General features: G+C 41.8%; 1 protein-coding gene across 8 annotated transcripts in view; it reads right to left on the reverse strand.

Annotated features, from left to right (window-relative positions):
* Positions 1-15,533, reverse strand: part of LOC149198157 (uncharacterized) — a 488,351-nt gene that overhangs the window by 472,340 nt on the left and 478 nt on the right. For all 8 annotated transcript variants that reach the window (XM_089406139.1, XM_089406136.1, XM_089406138.1 and 5 more), the window contains exon 3: positions 15,402-15,474. In XM_089406139.1, coding sequence (XP_089262265.1) covers positions 15,402-15,474 — 73 coding nt within the window. The remainder of the gene's footprint in view (positions 1-15,401; positions 15,475-15,533) is intronic.

A 15,533-nucleotide genomic window follows, 5' to 3' on the forward strand; every position in this document is an offset into this window, starting at 1 on the left:
GGGTAGAGCTCATGTTTGGCTTTTTCCCACATGCTAAATTTTATTGTCCCAACCATCTTTTGCATTTTGTGGTACATTTCTTGTTGTATGTGGCCATATTATGCTTTTATCTTTTTTTAGCTGCATCAACCTCCGGGGCATCGTTCCAAGCCTAACCAAGGTGTGGGCAAGGGGAAGGGGATGTTAACACCTTGTGGACCTAGATAGGGAAAATGTGAAAAGGGATTGTAATAAATGGAGGGGAGTGAGATATATGGTATCAGAAAGCGGGACCACTCAACCAAAATCAGAGTTTCTCGTATAGTGCCACTCCTAAAGCTAATAGCCAATAAAAAAGATCCCATGGGACTAGGATTCAGGATTAACCCCCCAGTTGAGGTAAAGGAACAAGAGTACAGTCAAAGCCCTTCCTTCTTCCAAGTCACCCAAACATCCATGCCCAAGTGTGCCTAAGAAAAACAAGCATAAACACCCAATTACATGTTGAAGTTTCTAAGTTTACTTAGTTAGAAACCCTCCATGCACTTTATCTGATTTATTCCTACCTACTTGTTATTTTTCCTTAACAAGTTATTTACAATGTAAACACTGAAAATAAACACTAGTGCATGCTCAACATATTACAGATCAGCAACTAAAAAAAACAAGAACAAACACACCATATGACACCATTATTTTTGGACTAATGTCCCCGGAAAAACTCAATGCGGGAAAACTGGTGCAGCTATCTGAGGGTTTTCTTATTAAGCAATATCATAGTACAATTTGGGTGCTGAAACTGGCCTACCCAACAGAGAATTTCCTTAGCAGTAATACCTCTCGGTTTCTGACAAATCTACTGGCTGAAACCCTAGATAATCCTTCTGGCAGCTACTCAGCACCAATCTGCCCCTGAAACCCCAGCGTCTGCCCAATCTGGACTACATCAGCCTCTCCTAGCCCAGCGTTGGCACTGTGTCAACCTATCTTGCCATGTGTCAGCCCCAGGAGGCCCTGCATCAGCTCTCTGAGCCTCTGCGTCAACTACACTGGCCCCTCTGGTGCTCTGCGCAACACTTAGCTGCCTCTACGTGGCCCTGCGTGAGCACTAGTTGCTCCTGCGTCTCTTTCTCTGGCTGCTTTGCTGCAATCCCAGCACTATCTCTACCTCTCTGTCTCTCTGTACTCAAAGCCCCTCAGCTGCTCTCCCGATCACTGATTCTATCTCTCCTAGCAAACCCTGCTCTAGAGAATAGAATGACTGGTCACTCTGTTGTGTTCTCCCACTGACCCTCAAGCCTCCTCTTATACTTTTCTCGTTGGTCCATCAACCGCCGAGATTAAATCTCTAATCAATGGCTAAGATTAGATTTGGCTTGATCCATGACTTTTGGACCATTTTAACCCAGTTTTATATTAATACCCATTAATATTTTATTTTTCCTAAGTTTAGACTTAGGAACTCCATTAAAAATATTAATTATTTTAATATCCCCCAAACTAGTTAGATTCTGCCCAAACCATTTCTGTGTCTTAGAGATCTCATGTGCTTTAGCCTCTCCACCAATTTTCGTGGCTAGTGCATATCCGATGCTACCCCAAATCAACATTACATAATGAAAAACCATACCTTTGGGATTGGATGGCCCACCTTCATGTTAGAGAATCTAGGGCAAAGTAGTGTTGTGATGATTCTCTGAGACTTGATAACAATTTGTGAAGTCTTTTTACTTTTCTTAGTTAGCTGATACTTTTTCTTCTTCTTATTAGTGCATATGTGTGTGCTTCATCAAACTGCTACCAAAACAAAATAACAAGAACACAGAATTTGGCTCTCTGCCAGGGACAAACCCTCTCCACTCTTGAGAGGGAAACCCTTTGTAAGTTTTCTCTTATTGAAGCTTCTTATTTGAACAACTACCAAACCCTAGACCCTTGACTAAGATCTCCTCCAAGCATGAGTCAAATCCTTCCTCTTTCTGCACTGTCACTTTCGGCACATCTTTCGATACTTCTTCTGGCACTTTGTCTTCTAGGTTAGGATGCCCTAGAATATTAGGGCTCCTCTTCTTCGTTATAAGAAGATCCTTCTTTGTTGTCCTTAGGAGACCTTGTAGACCCAACTGCTCATCCAAAATAGGCCTCTCATGCTACTGCCCTAAACTATTGTCAAGCCCTTTCTGCACCTTGCACGTGTGACTGTTGTAGCCTCCTTTTCTTCCCTGTAGGCCTAGTTTTAGCCTCAACCAAGGGTGGATGTGTGATTGTAGTTTTTTGCTGCCCTAGTCGCAGGAACAGCATCAAATTTCCGCACGTGTGACTGTGTATGACCCTAAAACCAATCCCTTATCCTGCGCTTGTGAGGTTGCCCTCAATGTTGGAGTGGGAGACCTTTGTTGACCGAATAGCTAGCCCAAACCACAAAGAATGTACCCCTGTTGATCTGGCCACAGACTATCCTTAGTTTCTTCGCACGTGTGGCTGCAGAAACCCTAGAAAGTAGCCCCTTAACTTCGTTGTTCTTCCTTGTTCCTTCGCTGCCCTAACAGACTTCTTATCCACCTTTACTTGGCTGTCCTTATTCCCTTTTGTCACCTCCTTTCTTGCGGATTTCAGAGCTTGAGTGTATCTATCCAAATGAGGAGTGGACAGCCTCTATTTATAGAGGTTTGACCCTCCTCTCTCAAGCCAACATGACTGTCCATTAGGCCGACTTGACTGTCTTCTAGGCTGACTTGACAGTTGCATTATATTTCACATTTATTCATTGTTTTTGTTGCTTGTACACTTCGTTGGAGCTTGGAGAGGATTTGACAATGCTTGGAGTTATTTCCTTGACCTTCTATGATGACTTACATGATGTACATGCCCTCAAAGGGTCTTTTCATAATTACATTTTGACTTTGACTCTCTAGAAGCACTTCAAAATGTGCTTAACTTATTTTCAATGAGCAAGAAACTCATTGACAAATAATATAAATAATACAAAAAAAATCTCTTTTCTTGAATAAGTACAAATACCAAAATTACATATATGAACACCGAAGCTAGTTACATTTTCTCCAACACTCCCTCTTAACTAGGGAGGTATTCATACAACATTACAAGGTGTTTGGCAATTTTCAATCTTGAAGAATTCACATAAGAGAAACCGCATTAGCAATCCATCTGTTATAGCATCATATTCATCAGCATTGTCATAATGCAAGGCCTTGACTAACAGCTCCATCTCTTTACGAGACCATGAGCCACAATGCTAGCGAGACCAATGATTTATAGACACCTTCATCATTCTCTCTCAAGTTACATACCCACTCAGGTGTTCTCGAGTATGACCTTCTAGGATTATTCTCATCTTGGGTTCCCAACCCTCAAAGAATATCGGTCCTCTTGCCTACTCTTGTCTTGGATGCCCTACACATGCTCAAAGAGTATCGGATGCCAGATGATTACCTAATCCTCCCATTCTTTCTTCCCAAGTGAAGACCAAAATGTTGTGTCTATCTTGTGTCTACATTTCCATTCATGGCCTTCATCTAGACTTATGGTTGTTAGTCCTGCATGACCCATGACATGGAAAACACAATAGTCACTCCTTTGTAATCAGGGTTGATTCAAAACTCCCTCTTGATCAGGGACTTGTCAGAGCTCCCTCTTAACTCGAGACTCTTTCCTTCATCAGCAGCTTCTTCTTCGTGGGTCCTTCAATTGCATGAACTCCTTCCTTTCTTGATGTCATGAAGTCTTCGATCAAACTTCTTCTCGGTAGGGCACCATCCATCCATCACTTTCCTTCTTGGTTAGTCATGTCATTGCTTCATGGAAAGTGACTATCAGGTTCTTCTAGTCATCTTGGCTACTCCTTTGTCATCTTGTCCATGTTTCGAAATGCTCTCCTCATGGATGCTCCATCATACTTTCTAGGTTATATGCTTTGACCTGGTAGCCCATCATGACTTCATATTGATATTGCTTCAACATTTTTTTTTTCCTTTTGTTGGATGGCTTCTTCATTATGACATCTTCATAGAGTAGAATCAGTTATCTGCACCTTTTATATCTCCAAGGCCTTCATAGGTGTCAAGGGTCCTTTCTTCCTTCATTAGAGTTATCCTACCTTCTTTCGGAAGATATCTTTCAAGGCATTTTGTCAGATAGTGATTCTCAGTGATCATGATGTTCTTCACATGCTTGATCTCTTTCTTCATTTGCTTCTTCTCAGATAGATCGGTCAACCACCTAATGCTTCTTGTGGAAGCATTCCTTCATCCCTTGCTTTTTGGACTTGTCAGCATTTCTTCTTGCTTCTTAGTCAGCAATCTTATGCTCCTTATGTGAGCATGTTCTTTTGTTGACCTTCATTGCATCGTGGTACATGCCTTCGAGCATGTTCTTGGTGAAAGAGATCCTTTCATGCTTGATCATGTTATAGAACTATACCCATGACTCAATAATATACAAATGATGACATGACTTAAACTTTGATGCATACATACCTCATCTTGATCCTCCTTGATCATTCTTTGGTGTAGCCCTTCTTGCTTCATCTTAGCCTGCCTACATATCATCCCTTTTTCTTGAATCCCATGAGTGGGATTCCCAATGAGACATCTGCCTTGGTTCACGAACCTTCTCTTGAAGATTCCATCATAGGATCTTAAAGATCCTCGCCTTGCAAATGTTTCCTACCTTTGATGATTTAGGTCTTCTAAGATTCTTGTCATGATCAAGTTTTCTTCCATCATATATGAGGTCCTATTCTAGGTATGCTCCTTCTACATGAATATCTTTGAGCTATATTTGCCATGCTCCTATATTCTAGAAGATATTTCTACTTATGCATTTTTGTTCTTCTCATAAATGCTACATCTACATGAGTGTCTAGAACTCCATGTACATCATGCTGCTAGATTCTAGAGGGTAATTCTAGCCATGCAATTTAATTTATTCCTACATGCTCCTATTCTACTCAAAACTTTGAAAGAAGTCTAGAAGGAAAGAGTTTGACCTAGTCATAGTAGAGATCCGAAGGATCTTCCTTCTTTTGCTTCTTTCCTTCCTCTTCCACCTCTTGAGTTATATGAGCTTCTTCTCTCTTTCTCTTGTTGTTGTTGTCCTTCTTAAGCTTGGGACAATTCCTTTTGTAGTGTCCATATTCTTGGCATCCAAAACATTGGATCTTGGACATGTCTTTGTTGTTTGTTCTTCGTGGACCAAACTTGCCAAATTTACCCTTTCTTTTGGCCATGGTAGCAAATGCTTGCTCCTTTGATCCCACATCTTCTTTCGCCTTAAGTCTAGTCTCCTTTGTTTTGCATAGAGACCACATATCACTGAGAGTGGTTGCTTCCTTCTTGGCATAAATGCTTGATGTGAAGTTTCCCCACTCCTCAGGTAGAGCATTGAGTACAACAGTTGTCATCTCTCTGTTAGACATGACTTCCCCAAGCTCTTGAAGTTGATCTCTCATCTCAAAGATTTTCATGAAGTAGGGAGCTATTCCTTCCTTTGTTATCTTCATCTTGTATAATTCATTCCTCAGAGATAATACTTCTCCGGTGGTGGATACCGCGAATAGCTCTACTAGCTTATCATAAATTTCTTTTGATGTCTCAAACTTGGAGACATAGGGAATGAGAGAGTCCTTGATTGATTCTATCAGAATCCTTTGAGCTCTTGTCTCATCCTTATTGTACTTGGCTAAGGCTTGAGTCTGTTCCTTAGCAGGGACAGCGATGTTCCCCTTGACATATTCTAGGAGCTCATTCTCCTTGAGAAGTAGATCAATCCTCTTCTTCCATGTAAGAAAGTTATTAGTGCCTACCAATTTGTTGCTTTCCTTGTAAAAAGACATTGATGTATATTCAAAAGGGGACATGTACTTACTTGATAGATTTTGAGATTTGATGGATTTGCTTCCTCCTTGAAAGCTTGATGGCTTGTCTTTCCTGGATCTTGATGTCCTTCAAGTTGTCTTCTCCAAGTGGACCTGCTTGGTGATGAGGTTTGTTTGAAGACTTGTAGCTTGATGTAGATCTGCTCTTCTTTGTAGGTGCCTTTATATGAGGCTCTTCTTCTAGCTTTGTAGCCTTCCTTGATGAATGATGAGTTGAAGACCCTTCTTGTCCTTGAAGTGGTTGAGCCTTCTAAGCTTGATGTTTCAACTTTGTAGATGCTTGAGTGTTCTTGAGTTGCCCTTTCCTTGATGTGTCACCTATCCCTCTGATACCATGTTAGAGAATCTAGGGCAAAGTAGTGTTGTGATGATTCTTTGAGACTTGATAACAATTTGTGAAGTCTTTTTACTTTTCTTAGTTAGTTGATACTTCTTCTTCATCTTATTAGTGCATATGTGTGTGCTTCATCAAACTGCTACCAAAACAAAATAACAAGAACACAGAATTTGGCTCTCTGCCAGGGACAAACCCTCTCCACTCTTGAGAGGGAAACCCTTTGTAAGTTTTCTCTTATTGAAGCTTCTTATTTGAACAATTGCTAAACCCTAGACCCTTGACTAAGATCTCCTCCAAGCATAAGCCAAATCCTTCCTCTTTTTGCACTGTCACTTCCGGCACATCTTCCGGCACTTTCTCTTCTAGGTTAGGATACCCTAGGTTAGGGCTCCTCTTCTTCGTTATAAGGAGATCCTTCTTTGTTGTCCTTAGGAGACCTTGTAGACCCAACTGCTCATCCGAAATAGGCCTCTTATGCTGCTGCCCTAAACTGTTGTCAAGCCCTTCCTGCACCTTGCACGTGTGACTATTGTAGCCTCCTTTTCTTCTTTGTTGGAGTGCCCTTCTTCCTCGCTTGAAGGTCTTTCTTCTACTCTAGAGTAGTAGGCCTTGTAGGCCTAGTTTCAGCCTCAACCAAGGGTGGATGTGTGATTGTAGTTTTCTGCTACCCTAGCTGCAAGAACAGCTTCAGATTTCCGCACATGTGACTGTGTATGACCCTAAAACCAGTCCCTTATCCTTCGCTTGTGAGGCTGCCTTCAATGCTGGAGTGAGAGACCTTTGTTGACCAAATAGCTAGCCCAAACCACAAAGAATGTACCAAGTGAGAGATGTTTTTGGGTCAAAAGACGAGGCAGATGAGAAAGAGGAAGACCTACCACATTCCAATGATGGAGGAAAAGGTGGAAGGCTTGAAGACGTGAAGAGAGGAGATTCCAAATTTCAATGATGGAGAAGTTAGTGGCATGCTTGGTAGTGAAGGTCAGCAATATGTTCAACATTTTTTTGATTAGGTTGCTTCTTCAAATTTGTTGAATCCAGGTTGATGTAAAAGAAGAGTGTAGTAAAACACTCATGGTTCTTACATTTAAGCCTGGGTAGCTGGACGTGTGTCAATTAGTCCCAACTGTGGAAAAGCAACGATTGGTGGATGGATGTAAAGGGACTCAAAATGAGCCACAGAAGAATTTGGTTCAGTCACAAGAAGTTGTGGATTAGCCACAAAAGGTGTAGTTTGCAAGTGTGGATGAGGCTCTTTACATACTATAGCATGCTTTAAAAGAATGGTTTATGGATTTTGTAACACTTTGGTGCCTAGCTATGGAAGAGGACAACTTCTACATACGTGCTATATGACCTAAAATGTTCCACCAACGTTAACTCTCATCTAGATGAAGAGTCGATGGTTGATGAGGCATTTACATTGCCTCAATGATGTCAGTTACATGTCATGCAGTCAACGTTGTTACTCATTTGTGGATAGCCTCAAAATCTGGTTTTTGGAGTGCACTTGGGAAGTAGACTATAGACATCCTTGACACATTTAGTGACTGATCTAGATAAAGTTGCATTCAAATATTGTTTTCCATGTGACCATTTGTTGATTTGTGGTAGCATCAGATGTGCTCTAGCCACGAAATTTGGTGGAGAGGTTGGGGCACATTAGATCTCCAATACCTAGAAAGGGTTTGGGCAGATTCTAAACAGTTCAGGAAATATTAAAATAATTAATATTTTTAATGGAGTCCCTAAGTCTAGACTTAGGGAAATTAAAATATTAATGTGGATTAATATAAAACTATGTTAGAATGGTCCAAAAGACTTGGATTAAGCCAAATCTAATCTTAGTCGTTGATTAGGGACTTAATCTCGGCCGTTGATATGTCAACGAGAAAAGTATAAGAGAAGGCTTGAGGGTCACTTGGAGAGTACACCAGATGATCAGTCATTCTGTTCTCTAGAGCGGGGTTTGCTAAGAGAGATAGAATCAGTGATCGGAGTTGCAGCTGAGGGGCATTGAGTATAGAGAGACAGAAAGGCAGAGATAGTGCCGGGAGAGCAGCGCAGGAGCCAGAGAGAGTGACGTAGTAGCATCCAGAGCTCACGCAGGGTCACGCAGAGGCAGACAGGAGCTGCGCAGTGCTTCAGAGAGGCCAGCGTTGCTGACGCAGACCCATTCAAGGTGAAGCAGGGCCAGCGCCAGGTAGAGAGAGGCTGACGCAGTCCAAAAAGGCAGAGGCTGGGGTTTCTGGGGTAGATTGGAGCTGTGGAGCTGCCACAAGGTTTATCTGGGGTTTCAGCCAGGACATTTGTCTCAATAGTTGAATTGAGGCTTCTGTGATCCATAATAGTTGAAAGAATAACTTCGCCGTAAATCACATGTAGACAGACATATGTCTCAAACTGAGAGGTATTACTGCCAAGGAAATTCTCTGTTGGGTAAGCCGGATTGGGCACCCAGATTGTACTCTGAAATTGCTTAATAAGAAAACCCTCAGTCCAAAAATAACGGTGTCATTTGGTGTGATTGATTATGTTTCCTTCAATTGTTGATCTGTAATATGTTGAGTATGCACTAGTGTTTATTTTCAATATTTACATTGTAAATAACTTGTTAAGTAACAGAACAAGTAGGTAGGAATAAATCAAATAAAGTGCATGGATGGTTTCTAACTAATAGACTTAGAAACTTCAACATGGTATCAAAATGTGGTTGCAGATCACAGGAGAACTGAGGACATCAAACGAGCGAAGCAATAGCAGCAGAAAACAGTTGTCCCAAGTGACAGAAGTTGTTTCTAGCAGAGCAGCAACAAGGGAAGGGTGACACAATGCCTGCGTCATCAAGGGTGAGCCAGGAAGAGGCAGCACAGAGGCTAAGGGAGGCAAAGGGAGCCTCACGCAGAGCCACGCAGAAGCTAGGAGGGCTGACACAGTTGGCTGAGGAGGCCGGGTTGCTGGTGTCGGGATTGCGCAGAGCCTAGGAGCTCTCACCTTCAGGTTGTTGGGGTTTAGAAGGTTGTGGGAACATTGCAGAGTGGAGCTGGTGAGGTACTGTAGTCAGAACAGTACCTGACAGGGCAAGGCCAAGAGGAGGGAGTTGCTACCAAGGGTTTCTAGCCGAGAAACCCAGATCAGTGGTGCAGTTGCACAGACGATCAGAGTAGGGGGCATCTCGACATCGGCAGAAGGATTTCCAGGAGGGAAATCAAGACTCAGAGGGAGTCAGATCGAGAACTTCCAGGAGGGAAGTAGAAGAGCATCATGGCACTACACAGAGTAAGAGACCAGGATGGGCTAGATGGAGGATCAAACTTCGCAGTCTGGAAGGCCATAATCTTATCCGTACTTGACAGAAATCGTGTCAAGCACTTCAACTTGAAGACAATAGCTATCCCATTTGACCCAAATGATAACGATAAGTCCGAAGAGGCAATGGTAAGGGCCAAGAGCATCATCTTTGATGGGATCAAGGACCATGTAGTACCACACATTGCCGAGAAGGAAACGACATATGAGATGTGGGAGGCCCTTAAGAAATTGTACCAGCACACTTCTGTGCAGAGAAGAATGTACTAGAAAATCAGTTGAGGTTGTATCAGATGAAGGGAGAACTGATTGACACCTTCCTCGGAGGACTGAATGAGATCCAAGAACAGTTGACTGCTATAGAAGCCACGCCGGATCAGGAATTGATGATGAGGACAGCCCTGAATGTTGTCTTAGAAGACTGGGAGGTATTTGTCCAGAGTATACTTTGCAGAGGGACACTTCCACCTTGGGATGAGATGTGGGCGGCTCTTCGCCAGGAAGAGATCAGATGGCAGTCAAAGGCAAGAAGCAGTAGTAAGGGGATCAAAGTCAAGCAGGAGGAGGAAGATGTTGCCCTAGCATCTGAGGGAAAGCAAGAAAAGCGGAAGAAGGATCTCTCCAAGATCAAGTGCTTCCACAGTGGGGAGTTGGATTGTTATGCGACCCAGTGTCCAAGGAAGAAGAGTAAGGGAGAGTCTTCCAAGACTAAGGCAGCACCAACAAGGGCAAAGAAGGAAGTGTTGACAAACGATGATTGTGCCATGAGTGCACACGCACCACTTGAGCGAAAGTGGGGAGACATCGAGTTGTAGTCAGGCGAACTACAGGCAATGAGGGGCAGAATCCTAGAGGTACCCAGCCTCTTGGATTAGACCTTGCTACAAGCGCCTCGAAGAGGAGTAGCAGGACTGGCGGATGTGGGTAGAGATGGATGCGGATGAAGTGACAGAGAGAGCTACAGTGCAGGATTCCCAGGACAGCACAAGGCTAGCAGGCTGCAACAGTGCGAGAGGCACGGGAGTGTTGCACCAGTGCAAGATGGCACAGAGAGGTGTGCAACGGTGCAAGATGCAGGGAGTTGTTGCAGCAGCACAGAGGTCAGAGAGGGAGCACTTGTCAGTAGCAGAGGGAGCTTCAGAGGGTGTCTCTAGCCCAACAGAGAGGTTAGAGTTGGGAGATCAGTTACTTCTCAGTAACTGAGTTGCAGTGCAGCAGTGGGCAACACGATGCAGCATGATGAGAGGAGTTGCAGTGCGGATGCAGTGTTGGGAGAAAGGACTAGCAGCAGCACAGATGCAGAGGGAGTTGCAGTACGGATGCAGCAGTGGCAGTGGCAGGGCCATGGGTAGCAGTACAGGATGCAGCAGTGCAGAGGATGGTGGGCAACAGGCCTAACATCAGCACAGGGACCGATGCCGGATGATCAGAGTAATACTCATTGAGGAGTATTGCTAGAGCACAGTCCTCGCTAAGAGGGAGTGTTGATTTGTACTAGCATCGGATGTGCTCTAGCCACGAAATTTGGTGGAGAGGTTGGGACACATGAGATCTCCAATACATAGAAAGGGTTTGGGCAGATTCTAAACAGTTCAAGAGATATTAAAATAATTAATATTTTTAATGGAGTCCCTAAGTCTAAACTTAGGGAAATTGAAATATTAATGTGGATTAATATAAAACTGTGTTAGAATGGTCCAAAAGATATGGATCAAGCCAGATCTAATCTTAGCCATTGATTAGGGACTTAATCTCGGTCGTTGATATATCAGCGAGAAAAGTATAAGAGGAGGTTTGAGGGTCACTTGGAGAGTACACCAGATGATCAGTGATTCTATTCTCTAAAGCGAGGTTTGCTAAGAGAGATAGAATCAATGATCGGAGTTGCAGCTGAGGGGCAGTGAGTATAGAGAGACAGAGAGGCAAAGATGGTGCCGAGAGAGCAGCGCAGGAGCCAGAGAGAGTGACACAGTAGCAGCTAGAGCTCAAGCAGGGCCACGCAGAGGCAAACAGGAGCTGTGCAGTGCTTCAGAGAGGTCAGCGTTGCTGACGCAGAGGGCCAGAAGGCTGACGCAGACCCCAGGGTGATGCAGGGCCAGCGCTGGGCAGAGAGAGGCTGACGCAATCCAGAAAGGCAAACGTTGGGGTTTCTGGGGCAGATTGGAGCTATGGAGTTGCTGAAAGGTTTATCTAGGGTTTCAGCAGGGACATTTGTCTCAAACTGAGAGGTATTACTGCCAAGGAAATTCTCTGTTGGGTAACCCGAATTGGGCACCCAAATTGTACTCTGAAATTGCTTAATAAGAAAACCCTCAGATAGCTGCACTGGTTTTCCCGCATTGGGTTTTCCGGGGACATTGGTCCAAAAATAACGGTGTCATTTGGTGTGATTGTTTTTGTTTCCTTCAGTTGTTGATCTGTAATATGGTGAGCATGCACTAGTGTTTATTTTCAGTATTTACGTTGTAAATAACTTGTTAAGTAACGGAACAAGTAGGTAGGCATAAATCAAATAAAGTGCATGGAGGGTTTCTAACTGGTAGACTTAGAAACTTCAACACCATTGAGGGAGGGTGTTAGCATTTAGCATATTGTAATGGTCAAATGATTTATTGGGAGTTTAGTCATGTAATAAAGTGACATCATAATAAAGCGAATTGAGTTAACTAAGTCACATGTCTTAAATAAATTTAAGTTGGATTAGGTTAGATTAAATTCTAATTGTTAAAGTTGTTGTATGGATTTTGATACAAGACATTGTCTCCCATATATGTATTGACATCCATGCCATATTAAAAGAGAACAAAATATATCTTTCTCCTATTAAATTGCGGCTTGCATTTCTTACCCACATACTTGTGTGGGTTTCTCGTGACTATCACATCATAGAGGAAACTAAGACGCCCCTAGATTCAAATATATCAAAGCATGAATCAACAAGAATCAAAGTTGTCTTTTATGCACCCTGGTTATAGGAAGAAGCTTAGGAAGAGTCATGTCAAGAGAAACTTGATCTGGAGTAAAGAGACAATTCTCATATAGCTTATCTGTAAGCAAGATGAGAGAATCTGATTATTGCCATGATTGATCTAGTTTCTACTGTGTTAGAATAGTGATTACAATGCCATGAACTGTAATTGGGAATCGGGATAACCTCAAAATTCCACCAAATGTATGCTATCATGGACATTAACATGCACTTTGATAAAAATGATCATGGATTGTGGGACTTGGTAAGGCTTCAAACTCGAGTAGGGATTGTTATTAAAATTAAGGGGAGCTAGAAAAGAGAGATTACCGACAATAAGATATGAAAGAGAGGATAAAGCAACAAACCTGAGGACAATTGGGATTATTCAGATAGAAAAAGCGACCAAAGACAGGCATCAAGTTTTGACAAAAACTTTATCATGCTGGTTGAAACGATGCCACTCCAGTAGATAAAACTCCTTCAAGCAACACTACCTTGACAATCAAAGTATTCATATTAATTAATAGGCTTGAACTATTCAATTTCCTAAATTTTGTTTACAATATGGCATTTTGACAGTTTATCAATGTTACTCGGGAGCACATTCTAGAGGGTAAGAAGCACACTCCCAGGACACAGAAACTCCAGGTGGGATAATTCCTACCATTCACTTTTGAAGTGAATGTGAGGAAATGCGCTAGGTATCATTTGAAATTTCCTAGGGGGCCATTCCCTTTGAAAAGGTACTCTAAGAAGTATCCCACCAGAAGGGGTACATTAGGGCACTCCTCAAAAAGAAAAACAAGCTTTGAGAAGAAAAAGTAGAAACATGAAAAGAATCAACTCTAAAAAGATGCCTACCCTACAGTAAACCCTAATTCTTACCCTTTACCCTTTCCATTTAAATTATTTTCATTTTCCTTTTGAGAGTAAAGCTGTGACACTCAGAGTAAAAAATACCATTTAAAACTTCAAACTGTGAAGTTTTTACTATGATAGTGTTCAGAGTCCAGACATTTGAAAAGTTCAATGCATAAATATCACCATCAGTATATTTCATTTTGTCATTTGATGTATCGCTAATGAGTATCTTTTAAATTTTATAAATAAAATGAGAAACACAACGACGCTTGTTGGTTGGTAATTATTAATTTATTATCATTTATGCTATGCACCATTTTGACTTATTATGTATGTTATATATGCATGTCCAATGTTATATATCAATGTATCATTCTATTACGAGTAATACTGTCATTTTTCATATATTTAAATTTTAAACATTCAGTACGGGCAGGGTCTCCTGTGACATTCCCTAAAATTTGGGAGGTGTCTTCACATGTCTCCAAAATGTGTTCCTGCATCACTACATCCAGAAAACTCAAGGTAACATTGCATTATGATTTTCTCAATTTTTGTTTAGTCATAGAGTTTTCTTTCTTTTCTTTTTTATGGGCCTTTGTTAACAAAGTGGCTTTACCTTCAACTTAGATGCCATGACCGAGGAAGGCATATCCATTCCATCAAATTCACCCAAGACTTGCCCTGGCCTCATCGATTGATATCAACCCTATCAAAATTGGACTAGTGACCAAACTGGTCGACGCCAAAAATATGAAGCAGACCAAACCCAGTTAAAACCCAGACAGAAAAAACGATCAACCAAAAAATTCTTAAAACATTCAAATTTCAACTAAAAAATATCTTCATGTACATCCATGTGAATCCAAACCATTAGACACAAATATACAAAAGTTTCTCATGTATATAGCATTGTAAGGGTGAAATATAGCAAAATGACACCAAGTGCAATACATATCTAAACCAAAATACAACTACATTGAGGCTCTAAATGACCTGCAAAGTCCAAAAATTAATTATACTATAGGCTAAAATCAAATCAAACTCTATGATCACTCAAATTTTTGGTCTTTTTGGATGAAGGAAGTGCAAAACTGGTTAACCCAACCCAGCCAGTTCTGACAGATTCTGGACCTGCTCAGACCAGTTTCGTTCCTATTCAGACCAAAACCGGTCATTTCCAGTCTGGGCACTTGATTTGAACCAGTGAGCCTTCTAAACTGGTAGAACCTGCCAGTTTTGGCAAACCGGTTCTGAATTGATCACATTGATTGAGATCATGATAACAGGGATTTGGCCAAATTGACTAGAAACCGTTGATTTGACCTTATTCAAGCCCTCTACCAGGTCGAATTGGGGTCCTGAACTGGCTAGAACCAGAGAGGTATGGTCAAGCCACCTTGCCCTGTGTTGAACCAACCAGTTCTGAAAAAACTCAGCTAGACCCTACAGGTGTTTGCAGGTCAACTAGTGTGCCTTCTTTATAAGAAGCCAACGAGACCATTTCACACAGCCTCAAAAGAAAATATATTTCTAGAAATCTACATCTTTGTTTTCCTCTCGAAGCCAAGTTTTTGTTGGGTTGACGGCAAATTTTGCTGAGTCACAAGTCAAGTTTGACTGTTGGAACAAAAATAGGGTGATTAATATGCACAAGGCAAACTTTCTGCCCAGAACCTCGATGTGATAGACAGGGTGAGTGGAACCATGCAAATTTGCAAGATTCCAGAAAGCTGATCTGCATGTTGCTTATCGCTGGCCAAAAACGACTCTTGTGCAAAGTCAAGTGTGGTGACTTTGACTGAGATGCGATGAATACGCAGGCCGTCAAACTCACAAAGCCTCTCACAGTGTCTCGGATGTGGTACTTTACTCTGGTAGGGGCATTTAACATAGTAAAGCCTTCAGAGTGTTTTGAACCCAAGACTGAGCACTGAATGTACGTTGTAGACAGAGCAACATTGTTTATATATCTAATTAAGCCTGGAAAAAATTACATCAATTTATAGTAAAACACTCTCATGCTCAAAGATGTAAGGATCAACTACCTTTCCATTTTATTTCAATCTTCGTTGCATTTTTTGGCTGTGGCAACCTTCTTCCAACTTTGTGCTTTATTTTCTGCAATAGGCAGAGTAAAAAGTTTAATCAGTAAAATACTCTATTTGGCTTCCATCATA

The sequence above is a fragment of the Pinus tabuliformis genome, chromosome 2_2, assembly GCF_031772625.1.
Source record: "Pinus tabuliformis cultivar Carrire ecotype Pingquan chromosome 2_2, CPIR1, whole genome shotgun sequence".
In the NCBI taxonomy this organism is placed as follows: Eukaryota; Viridiplantae; Streptophyta; class Pinopsida; order Pinales; family Pinaceae; genus Pinus; species Pinus tabuliformis.